Below are 12,126 nucleotides of genomic sequence, written 5' to 3'. Positions count from 1 at the left end.
TGCCCTCCCTCACGGGAGCTCGGCTCGAGACCCCAAACTCCCGCCGCCGCGGCTCCCGGCCCCGCACTCACGAGAAGAAGGGGTCATCCTCAAAGCTGCTGCTCAGCATCCCGAACATCCTGGCTCTGTCTCCGGCGGCGGCGGACGCGGACGGCCCGCAAGACGATGGCACCCGCCTTGGCCGCCACCGGAGCCGCCTCACCGCGCCGCCGACACCTCTCCCCGCCGCGAAGGTCGGGCCCGCCGGGAGAGGGGGGAGCGTGCGCCGCGCTGCTTTCCCATTGGGCGCTGGCCCACTGACGTCACCAAGACAGGCGGGAACAGTGCGCCGCTGCCATGGCAACCGCGGTCAACACTGGAGGCGAGAGGTTTGGCCTGGCGCCAACCAGGCCCCCCCCTCCCTGAAGCCTCCGGAGGAAGGAGATAGCTTGTTCTCCGGCCGGCAGGAACGCAAAAATTAGACACCCTCTGTGCGACCTTGGGCAAACCGCCCTCGGCCTCGAACCCTTTCTCTTATCGGGAAAATGGAGATAGGTCAAGATTTGGGTTAGATGGCGTTCAAAGGCCCATTCACCGGCCACACCTTGTGATCCACAGAAGAGTCCTATATCCGAACCGCTCTGTGGTAGTTGGTCACAAGCTGTGCACACATAATGAGAAAACACTGTGCCAAAAGATTTTGAGTACAGTTAGTAAATAGTATACTCACTGCTTGAAGGAAATGGGATGAGGCCTATCAGATTTCAACAAACTTCCTTGCCTTTTGTGAGTCTAAAACTCAAAGCACCTTTTCCCAAAGTGGGAAATGCTTAGGTTATACGTAGACATTGTATTCAAAAATAAGATAAGAAAGTAGCTCTTTTTTTGGTCCTCTTTCCAGTTTCTATTTCAAGGAGCAAGTCTCATGTCGGTGCTGGTATGTCTTTAACAGTTCTCCAGCATCCTTAACCTAACAGCAGGACTCAGGCACAGGCCTGCAGCAAGCTGTCATATCCAATTAAAACTCTATTACTATATACTTTTAATTATATTTCTGGGTGAGCCTTCTGTTTATGGCAAGTGAAACTGGCTTTAAATTTAGTAGTTAGCCTTCAAAAATTGAGGTGAGAAAGTGAGCTAATTTAAAGAAATAGTACAGGCGGGGTTTGGACTTGGCGGGGGAAAGATATAGTGACAGTGGTTCTCATAGATTCTGGAAAAGACTGTCCTGACGCCTTCCAGGAGCCTAGAGAGAGGTGGAGGAGAAGACAGAAGAAAAAGAGGACATTAAAGAGAGAGCAGAATGAGAGTGTAAGCAGAGCAAATGTACCTTGCTTGTCCACCTTTAGTTCAGGGGGCTCCCCAGCGTCTCTGGGGCCTGTCTTGTGGAGACAGAGGGCCATCCATGGCTTCACAGGGCCTCCTGGGACCGGGGCAGACAGTGGCACTCTGCCAGCATCCAGGAGCCTGCAGGGCCTGATTTGGAGGTGCCAGGAGTACTCGGGTTATTTCGGGAGCCGGAAATTCAATCCTTTGGACCTTTTACCTCCCCACCTTTAGCCAAGTTCTCTGGCAGCCTCCTTGTCCTGAGACTGGTGGCCTGAGGTCCGGCCGACTTCCCACCCCAAGTTAGCTTAGCCCAGCTCTTCCCAGAGAGAGGACACTTTCTCCTCCAGCCTCAGGGTGAGGTTCAGAGAGCATGTACATATGAGGGATTTTCTAAATTAGTTTCAAGACAAAGAAAAATTGTTTTAGAAGACTTGAAATTATTTTCTCTTTAAAATACTACAATCCAAGATGTTGAGGCCATTTCAAAAAAAAACCTAAATGAAATGGGGTAAGTTATTGGTGATAAATGACTGTATTAAAATTGTTCTGGATTAAGGTCAAATAAAGCAACTTGTGAGAAAATGTTCCCTCTTGTTCCCATAGGGATTTTTCTTAGAAGCACGTTGTTAAAACAAGGAAGCTTTAGTCCAGGCACAGGTTAGCCAGGGAGTCACCCGGAGTTCTAAAAGCAGTTTGGGCCTAATGGCAAATGCTTAAGACAAACTAGTGGAGGAAAGAGGAGAGTTGAAGCTCAGGAGAGCTCATCAGTTTCCCATCTAGTGGGTCACAGGTGAGAGAGGAAAGAAGGGGTGGGTCAGGAGAGGATGAACCCTTGAGCAGGGGAGGGTAGAGCTGCAGAGCAGGACCAAAGGGGAGTGGGTCCTGGATATGGCTGTAAATGGAATCACAGTAGCTAATATTTATGGAATGGGAGCCAGGCACTGTTGTAGGCACTTCATGTGTGTTAACTCATTGAATCCTCATGAGACTTTTATAGGGTAGAGAGAGTTTTTATCTCCATTTATAGGTGATGCAACCAAGATGCAGAAAGGCTAAGTACATTGCCAAGGTCCACACACCAGTAACTGAACTAGGCTGGGAGCCCAGAGTCTCCCGGCTGCGGTTGGTTGCATCTTTAAATGTCGGTGGTAGGCCACACGTAAAGACGCACGAGGAAAGCAGGTAATCATTTCTCAAAATCATGCTGACAAACTAAGTAATGGGCCCAAACTAAAAAGTATAGAATTCGGTGGGAATATACTCAAATCAAACCAAGTCAATTTTACAAATATTTATTGAGTACCTATCCTGTGTCAGGCACTGATCTAGACACTGAGGTCTTGGGGAACAAAACAGACAGAAATCTCTGCCCTCCTAAAGTTTATATTCTTGTGAGGGTGGAAGGAAAATAAATGACATAGAAAGTAGTACTATGTTAAAAGGCAATAGGTATTAGGGAAAAAAACTGAGTAGGGTAAGGGGACAGAGGTGTGCAATTATAAATAGGGGGTTCTGTGTTGGCCTCATTGAGAGGTGAATTTGAGCAGACTCACTGGAAGGAAGTGGGCGTCTATTGGAAACACATTCCAGGCCAATGCAAATGTCCTGGGGTAGCAAGTACCTGGTATGCATAATGTATAGTCTATTCATATGTCCTGAAATTTATCTTCAGAGGAATGAGATGAGCCAAGTAAAATAGAAATTACCTATTAGCATAATGGCTCCCACTTGTGTTTCCTTGTCCCAGGCATTATATTAAGTACTTTACATACATTTTCTCATTCAATCCTTACAACAACCCTGTATACAAAGATATGTACCCCCATACCACATGTGAACAAACTGAGACCCAGACAAATCTGGTGATGGTATGGTCAATTCCAATCCAGATTCAGCCTCCTCTGAACCTTATGTTCTTGTCGCCACTCTACTTTGCTTCCCTGTAAGAAGTTAAATTAACCATCTCCTCAGCACCTCTGTGTACTAGGCACTTTCATGCACATCATTTCCAACCGCACTACAACTTACGTTTCATTTGAAAGGTCACTGGTGAGTTGAGAGAATACAGAGGAAAGCGTGAAACCCAAGGCAACCCCACAACTTCTAGTCAAAACACCAAGAGTGCAAAATGTCCGTGGGTCCTCTTTTCTTTCACCCGTTCATACATCAGTTCTTTATTAAGGACCAGTCATATCCCAGGCGCTGTTCTAGGCTTTGAGGATACGAAACTCCCTGGCCTCTTGGAGCTTGCATTCCAGTGGACAGCTCTCTCATCAGCCAATTTTGCAATCACCATGTTACAGCGCTTCGGAATTTTCAAAATGCTTGTGAAGATGTTATCTCAAGCGCCTGAGAAGAAGGAACCAGGTTCTGGCCTGCTGGACTTTCCGACTTAATCATAGATCTCCGGAGCCAGGGGGTTAGGTCATTGTAAACACCTTTCTGCAGTTAATTTCAATGTGTCCAGGGTTCATAGTCCGAATCCTTTTGTCTTAAGCTGTGCCCAGAGGTGCTCCAGTAGTGAGATGTCACAGCAGATTCACAGGTGGTGCTCTGTGACGTCTAAAAATTTTTTTATTGTGGTCATAATAGCTTATAACATTGTGAAATTTCAGTTGTATATTAATATTTGTCATACACCATATAAATATGCCCATTCACCCCTTGTGCCCAGCCCCCATCCCCCTTCCCCCTGGTAACCACTAAATTGTTCTCTTTGTCCGTAAGTTTGTTCATATTCGACATATGAGTGAAATCATACAGTGTTAGTCTTTCTCTGTCTCGCTTATTTCACTTAACATAATATCCTCAAGTTCCATCCGTGTTGTTGCAAATGGGACGATTGTGTCTTTTTTATGGCTGAGTAGTGTTCCATTGTATATATATACCACATCTTCTTTATTCATTCATCAGTCATTGGGCACTTAGGTTGCTTCCATGTCTTGGGTATTGTGAATAATGCTGCAATGAACATAGGGGTGCATAAGTCTCTTTGTGTTGTTGATTTCAAGTTCTTTGAATAAATACCCAGTACTGGGATAGCTGGGTCATATGGTATTTCTATTTTTAATTTACTGAGGAATCTCCATACTGTTTTCCATAGTGGCTGCACCAGTTTGCATTCCCACCAGCAGTGGATAAGTGTTCCCTTTTCTCCACACCCTCTCCAACATTTGTTATTTTTTGTCTTGGTGATTATAGCCATTCTAACTGGCATAAGGTGATATCTAAGTATAGTTTTGATATGCAATTCCCTGATGATTAGTGATGTTGAGCATCTTTTCATGCCATCTGTATATCTCCTTTGGAAAAAATGCTTATATCCTCTGCCCACTTTTTGATTGGGTTGTTTGTTTTTTTGTAGTTCATTTGTGTGAATCCTTTGTATATTATGGAGATTAATCCCTTTATCAGATATCTGATTTGCAAATATTTTCTCCCATTTGTCGGGTTGTTTTTTCATTTTGATCTTGGTTTGCTTTGCCATGTAGAAGTTCTTTAGTCTGATGAAGTCCCATTTGTTTATTTTTTATTTTGTTTCCCTTCTCTGAGTAGACTTGGTATTGGGAAAGATCCTTTTAAGTCTGATGTCAAAGAGTGTACTACCTATATTTTCTTCCAGAAGTTTTATGGTTTCAGGTCTTACCTTCAAGTCTTTGGTCCATTTTGAATCTATTTTTGTGTATGGAGAAAGATAATGGTCTACCTTCATTCTTTTGCATGTGGCTGTCCAGTTTTCCCAGCACCATTTATTGAAGAGACTTTCCTTTCTCCATTATATGTTCTTGGCTCCTTTGTTGAAGATTAGCTGTCTGTAGATGTGCGGTTTTATTTCTGGGCTTTCAATTCTGTTCCATTTATCTGTGTGCCTGATTTTGTACCAGTACCATGCCATTTTGATTACTATAGCTTTGTAGTAGATTTTGAAGTCAGAGATTGCGATGCTACTAGCTTTGTTCTTATTTCTCAGGATTGCTTTGGCTATTCGGGGTCTTTTGTTGTCCCATGTGAGTTTTAAGATTCTTTGTTCTATTTCTGTGAAGAATGTCATTGGGATTCTGATTGGGATAGCGTTGAATCTGTAGATTGCTTTAGGTAGTATGGACATTTTAACTATGTTTGTTCTTCCAATCCATGTGCATGGAATACCTTTCTGTTTCTTTATGTTATTATTGATTTCTTTCAGTAGTGTCTTATAGTTTTCTTTGTATATGTCTCTCACCTCCTTTGTTGAATTATTCCTAAGATATGTTATTCTTTTCGTTGCGATTGTAAATCAGATTGTATTCTTGAGTTCTTGTTCTGTTAGTTTGTTAGTAGAGTATACAAATGCTACTTTTTGTAAGTTTTCTTTGTACCCTGTAACTTTGCTGTACTTGTTGATTATTTCTAATAGTTTTCCGATGGCTTCTTTAGGGTTTTCTATGTATAAAATCATGTTGTCTGCAACCAGCGAGAGTTTCACTTCTTTCTTCCCAATTTGGCTATCTTTTATTTCCTTTCCTCGCCTAATCGCTCTAGCCAAAACCTCTAGTACTATGTTGAATAGGAGTGGTGAGAGTGGGCATCCTTGTCTTGTTCCTGTTCTCAGAGGGATAGTTTCAGTTTTTCCCCATGGAGTATTATGCTTTCTGTGGGTTTGTCATATGTGGGCTTTAGCATGTTGAGGTACTTTCCTTCCATACCCATTTTATTGAGAGTTTTTATCATGACTGGATGTTGGGTCTTGTCCAATGCTCTCTCTGTGTCTATGGAGATTATCATGTGGTTTTTTTCCTCATTTTGTTAATGTGGTGTATCACATGGATTGCTTTGCGGGTATTGAACCATCCCTATGTCCCTGGTATGAATTCCACTTGATCATGATGTATGATCTTTTTAATGCATTGCTGTATTCAGTTTGTCAATATTTTATTGAGGATTTTTGCATCTGTGTTCATCAGTGATATTGGCCTGTAATTTTCCTTCTTTGTGTTGTCCTTGTCTGGCTTTAGGATCAGGGTGATGTTGACCTCATAGAGTGTGTTAGGAATATTTCCGTTTTCCTCAAGTTTTTTGAATATTTTGAGAAGAATAGGTGATAAATCTTTGAATGTTTGGTAGAATTCTCCAGAGAAGGCGTCTGCTCCTGGACTTTTATTTTGGGGGAGGTTTTAAATTACTGTTTCAATCTCTTTACTTGTGATTGGTCTGTTCAGATTCTCTATTTCTTCTTAATTCAGTTTTGGGAGGTTGTATGAGTCTAAGAATTTATCCATTTCTTCAGGATTGTCCAGTTTGATGGGATATAGTTTTTCATAAAATTCCCTTATAATCTTTTGTATTTCTGTGGTATCCATTGCAATTTCTCCTCTTTCATTTCTAATTTTATTTATTTGAGCCATCTCTCTTTTTTTCTTAGTGAGTCTGGCTAAAGGTTTGTCAATTTTGTTTATCTTCTCAAAGAACCAACTCCTCATTTCATTGATCCTGTCTACAGACTTTGTTTCAATTTCATTTATTTCTGCTCTAATTTTTATTATTTCCCTTCTTCTGATGAGTTTGGGCTTTGTTTGTTCTTCTTTTTCTAATTCTGTTAAGTGTAGTTTAAGATTCTTTATTTGAGATTTTTCTTGTTTGTGGGCCTGTATTGCTATAAATTGCTCTCTTATGACCACTTTTCCTGCATCCCATATGAGTTGGTATGGTGTGTTTTCATTCTCGTTTGTCTCCAAATATTTTCTGATTTCTCCCTTTATTTCTTCAATGACGCAATGGTTGTTCAGTAGCATGTTGTTTAGTCTCCACGATTTTGTTCCTTTCCTAGCTTTTTTCTTTTTTTTTTTTTTTAAAGATTTTATTTTTTCCTTTTTCTCCCCAAAGCCCCCCGGTACATAGTTGTGTATTCTTCGTTGTGGGTTCCTCTAGTTGTGGCATGTGGGACGCTGCCTCAGCGTGGTCTGACGAGCAGTGCCATGTCCGCACCCAGGATTCGAACCGACGAAACACTGGGCCGCTTGCAGCGGAGCGCGCGAACTTAACCACTCAGCCACGGGGCCAGCCCCCCTAGCTTTTTTCTTGTAGTTGATTTCTAGTTTTGTAGCATTATGGTCAGAAAGGATATTAGATATGATTTCAATCTTCTTAAATTTATTGAGGTTTGCCTTGTTTCCCAATATATGGTCTATCCTTGAGGATGTTCCATGTGCACTTGAGAAGAATGTATATTCTGCTGTTTTTGGATGTAGTACTCTATTTATATCTGTTAAGTTCATCTGGTCTAGCTTTTCATTTAATTCCACTATCTCCTTGTTGACTTTTTGTCTGGATGATCTATCCATTGATGTAAGTGGGGTGTTGAGGTCCCCTACTATTATCGTTTTGTTGGTAATATTTCCTTTTAGGATTGTTAATCGTTGCTTTATGTACTTCGGTGCTTCTGTGTTGGGTGCATATATAAGTGTTATGTCTTCTTGGTGGAGAGTCCCTTTTATCATTGTACACTGCCCCTCTATGTCTCTCTCTACCTGTCTTATCTTGAAGTCTACTTTGTCTGATATAAGTATTGTGACACCTGCTTTCTTCTGTTTGTCATTAGCTTGGAGTATTGTCTTCCATCCCTTCACTCTGAGCCTGTGTTTGTCTTTGGGGCTGAGGTGTGTTTCCTGGAGGCAGCATATTGTTGGGTCTTGTTCTTTAATCCCTCCTGCCACTCTGTGTCTTTTGATTGGAGAACTCAATCCATTTACTTTTAGAGAGATTACTGACATATGAGGGCTTAATACTGCCATCTTATTGCATATTTTCCAGTTCTTCTGCATTTCCTTTGTTTCTCGTCCTGTGTATTTTGGACTACCAATTTGATTAGGTAGTTTTGTATGTTGGTTTTCTTCATTTTCTCCTTCTTTATTGTATATGTCCCTGTTCTAATTATTTGTTTAGTGGTTACCATTAGGTTCATATAAAAAGTCTTGCAGATGAAATAGTCCATTTTCTGATTGCCCCTTATTTCCTTAGAATATACTGGTTCCATGGGATGTTTAAACATTTTAAGGGAAACAGAAACTATATCTGTTGGACATTGTGCAAACTACTAGCTTGAGACAGTGTTACCATATTAGATTGTGCTACATTCCTTTAGATGATGTCTTATCTTTGGCAAGCTGATTTTTTAAGACTTACTGTGATGAAAAGGAAGTATGGTGTGAAAATCAATGTAGAACAGGAAATGCTGGCGGCAGAGTTCATCTGTTTCTAAAGTGTGAGAAGTTGTGCAGCACCAGACCTGCACACAGCCATTAGTAAGTGTGACAATTTAAGAATGATATAACAATTGTTTTTTCTTTTGATTCACTTGCATTATTTTTTAAAAGGCTACTGAGTTTTTAGGACACAAATACAAGTTGTTTGAACCTGTTACATAATAAACAGAACTACTTGGTGTTTCTTTAGACCTGGGGGCCCAGAGAAGATATTACTGAGGCACTTAGGGCTCATGAACTGAGATAGTTTCGGGACCTCTGTCCTAACCTCACAATCTTTCTTTTCTTTCCCCACATTTAATTTTTTTAAACAAAGTTGTGTCATGAATCCATTTTCTCTAAAAGGTATGATTCATTTTCTTTTTAGTGTTTATCTTCTTTTTAGGTGGCTGTCTCATCAGTCCTTTACCAGGTTTCTATCACACCCTTATGAAAGATGGGGAAATGGTGGATAGTGATTAAGTGACTTACCTAATAAGAGTGTAGGTCCTCAGGTCTGCAAACTCCCTGTCAGGGCTGCCTTTAGTTCCTACGGCATCTTTGTTCAAATTAGGAACAGATGTCTCTCTCCAGATACTTTCATAATGGGAAAAATTGTTTAATAAATATACAAATCTGCAATGTGTATGATGTGACTGGCACCCTCTGAGGTGTCACGCACTTGTCCTTGGTATCCCTCTCAAGCTTAGATCTTTCCACGAGACAGGAGTTAATGAGTACCAAGCTCCACCCACAAACTCATGTGCAAGAAATGTCATTTCATTTTCCTACAACTGAACTGAATTTATATTCTGGGTTCCCATGCCAGTGGGAGCGACCCCTCCTCCTCTCCCAGAGAGACAATGCGTACACAAAAGCTCAATGGTCACCAGCCACGCTGCATGCCTGGTGGCATCTTTATTCTCCTCACTGGAACTGAGGACACTAAGCATGTGCGCCACAATCTGGCACAATGAACTGTCTTTCTCTAAATGCCAATTGCATCCCTCTTCCTTGAGAAACTAGAGCAAGTTTTCCCTTCAGGGAAGTAAAAATTCAAAGCAAATTTGAGTTCACAGAGGGACTTTTCCACTGTTAAATTCTGATTTTTGGTGCCTGCTCCTGAGGCAAGGCCAGGAGTTTTGTTCACACCAAACTATGAACAAGCAGCAAATTTTTTTCAGTTATGTTTACTTTTGCAGCTCATTTTCTCTGTGGGCATGTATAATTACGGCTGAGAGTTCATTTTGCACAAATCATAAATAAGTCACATTTTATTTGGAAAAATATGAAGAAAATGCCACCTATCAGGGTATTGGTAACAAGAGACCTGCCTTTGTGGAAAGATGCTTTAGGCAGCCTCTTGAGGGTAGAGGCTGAGGCTTCGGTCCTTGGGGTGGGGTCCTAACATTCAGAGAGGGAGTTTGTAGGAGAGAAGCAGTGGAATGTTCTGTTCTAGCTATGGAAGGCCAGAGAGGATGGAGATGCTAGAAAAAGCGGGAACAGAAGCGAGGACCCGCTGTAGAGTCAGGGATGAGCCAAAGATTATACAATCATTAATAAATACGGGCAAAAGTTGTAGCCTGTGCCACATTTCTTAGATGTAAATCTTTGAGGCCTGGATACTTTGGAGCACGTGTCATGATCTTCCCAAAATGAAGACTTAGGTAAGTGCTCGCTTCCATTTAGTAATAGTTTCCATTTAAAGAGTGTCTACCAAGAGCTTTGCAAACTTCCCTCCAACAAATTCTCTCCATACCCCTATGGGGGCATCCTCTCCATTTCACGAGTGAGAACACTGAGCCTCAGGGCAGTGGGGCGGCTTCCTAAGGCCCCGAGCTGGCCACTGGCAGAGGATGGATTCTGAGCCAGATCTGAGCATTTCGAGGTCGTTTCCTTCTTCCTACACTCGTAGCCGGCTCTCCTCACAGAAAGCCCTCGCTGGCGTAAGGTCACAGCAGCACGGACCTGCCAGGGTGGCCCAGCTTTGACGCAGGCTGTTTGCTTTTAGTACATGAAGAGATTTTTGAATTTTCCTGACAAACAAACAACAAAAGAATTGTTTAATGAATAAAACAAAGGCTATTACTCCAAAGACAAAGAATTTGAATGACAATGTAAAATACAAATATGCTGGGGCCGGCTCCGTGGCCGAGTGGTTAAGTTCACACGTTCCGCTGCAGCGGCCCAGGGTTCGGATCCTGGGGACAGACATGGCACCGCTCGTCAGGCCACGTTGAGGTGGCGCGTCTCACATCTCACAACTAGAAGGACGTGCAACTAAGACAAACAATTGTGTACATGGGGGGTTTGGGGAGATAAAGCAGGAAAAAAAAAAAAAAAGATTGGCAACACTTGTTAGCCCAGGTGCCAATAAAAAAAAAAACAAATATGTTATACTAATTTTCTGGGTGACAAAATTCACACTTTCCACAAAGCCCATAATGGAGCCCTGCGTAGTTGATGAAAATTCACATCAAAGCCTGATTTGTTTTTTATTTTCTTTTTAATTGAGGTATAATTTAAATATGGTAGTGTCCACTAATCTTAAATGTACAGCTCAATAAATTTCTACATATGAATAAACATATGTAAACCCCACCCAGTTGAAGATATAAAGCATTCCCGATAACCCAGAAAATTCCCTTGTGCTCCATCCCAGTTGATCTCTCTCAAGGGCAACCGGTCTCTAAGATTTGCTTCTTCTTGTCTACAAAATTCATTGTCGTTGCGAACAATGTTGTTGCAAAATACATATTCCTTCTTATAGCAATAGTTTATTCTTTTTCATTGCTGTGTAGTATTTTATTGTGTGAATTTACCACAAGTAATTTACCCATCTACTGCTGATAGAGTTTTGAATTGTTCTTTTTTTTCTTTTGACGTTTAAGACTGAAGAAGCTGCTCTGACCATTCTTGTGCACGTCTTGATTAGTTTTTAATTAAGTTTAACATTTAACAAGATCAGTTTAACATTCAGCTATTTTTAGATCTTTATTGTCGTTGAGATTTGGAGAACTTTTTTCTGCAGACAATAATTTCACCAAGAGGATTTTTCTATTGAGTCAACACTTTGATGTTTGTGACTCTATATTTCTTTTGTGCATAGAATAGAAGAAACACTTCGTTGCTTCTTTAAAAGGAATGAAAAAGTTTAGAATTATAGAGCCTAAAACAAGTTGAATAGTAGGTAGCATTCTTTAAGAAATACTGTTGAGGTCATCTCTGTAATGTGACGGTCTAAAGCGTTATTTTAAAAGTTCTTTTTAAATCTTTGATAAGATTTGAAGAGAATTCACGTTGTGGGTGGATGTCCCACTGCAAAGGCACTCATTTGAGGAGTGTGTCCAGGGATGAGCAAAGCATTTCGGAAAACTTTGAGACTTTGGAATGCCTTCATCCCTTTGTTATGCGCTTAGATGCTTTTACTATTTCAAATGGTAGGAAAAATCTGCTCTGTCTTAGAAGAGATGTTTTTAACTTCAAGGCCATGCAAGTTTTAATGCTATCTGGGGCATACATTTTGGGGTTACAAAATAAAGGGGTAAGAGGGAGTTAATAAAGAGTGGCTTCCCGCTCTCCCTGGCTTCCTCCTAAT

The 12,126-nt window shown here is 41.3% G+C and overlaps 1 protein-coding gene across 2 annotated transcripts in view; it reads right to left on the bottom strand.

Annotated features, from left to right (window-relative positions):
• Window positions 1-1,430, bottom strand: part of MLF1 (myeloid leukemia factor 1) — a 43,581-nt gene extending 42,151 nt beyond the window's left edge. Inside the window, exons 1-2 of one of the 2 annotated variants that reach the window (XM_070582970.1) lie at window positions 1,323-1,430; window positions 72-1,225 (exon numbers count right to left, since the gene is read on the bottom strand). In XM_070582970.1, the coding sequence (XP_070439071.1) occupies window positions 72-118 (47 nt within the window). In that variant the 5' untranslated portion in view covers window positions 119-1,225; window positions 1,323-1,430. Of the gene's footprint in view, window positions 1-71; window positions 1,226-1,322 lie in introns of those variants that run through there. The other variant, XM_070582971.1, reaches the window with a different exon arrangement.
• Between the last annotated feature and the right edge of the window lie 10,696 nt (window positions 1,431-12,126).

The sequence above is a fragment of the Equus przewalskii genome, chromosome 18 (genome assembly GCF_037783145.1).
Source record: "Equus przewalskii isolate Varuska chromosome 18, EquPr2, whole genome shotgun sequence".
NCBI classification, from domain to species: domain Eukaryota; kingdom Metazoa; phylum Chordata; class Mammalia; order Perissodactyla; family Equidae; genus Equus; species Equus przewalskii.
This window is presented reverse-complemented; position numbering and strand designations above follow the sequence as displayed.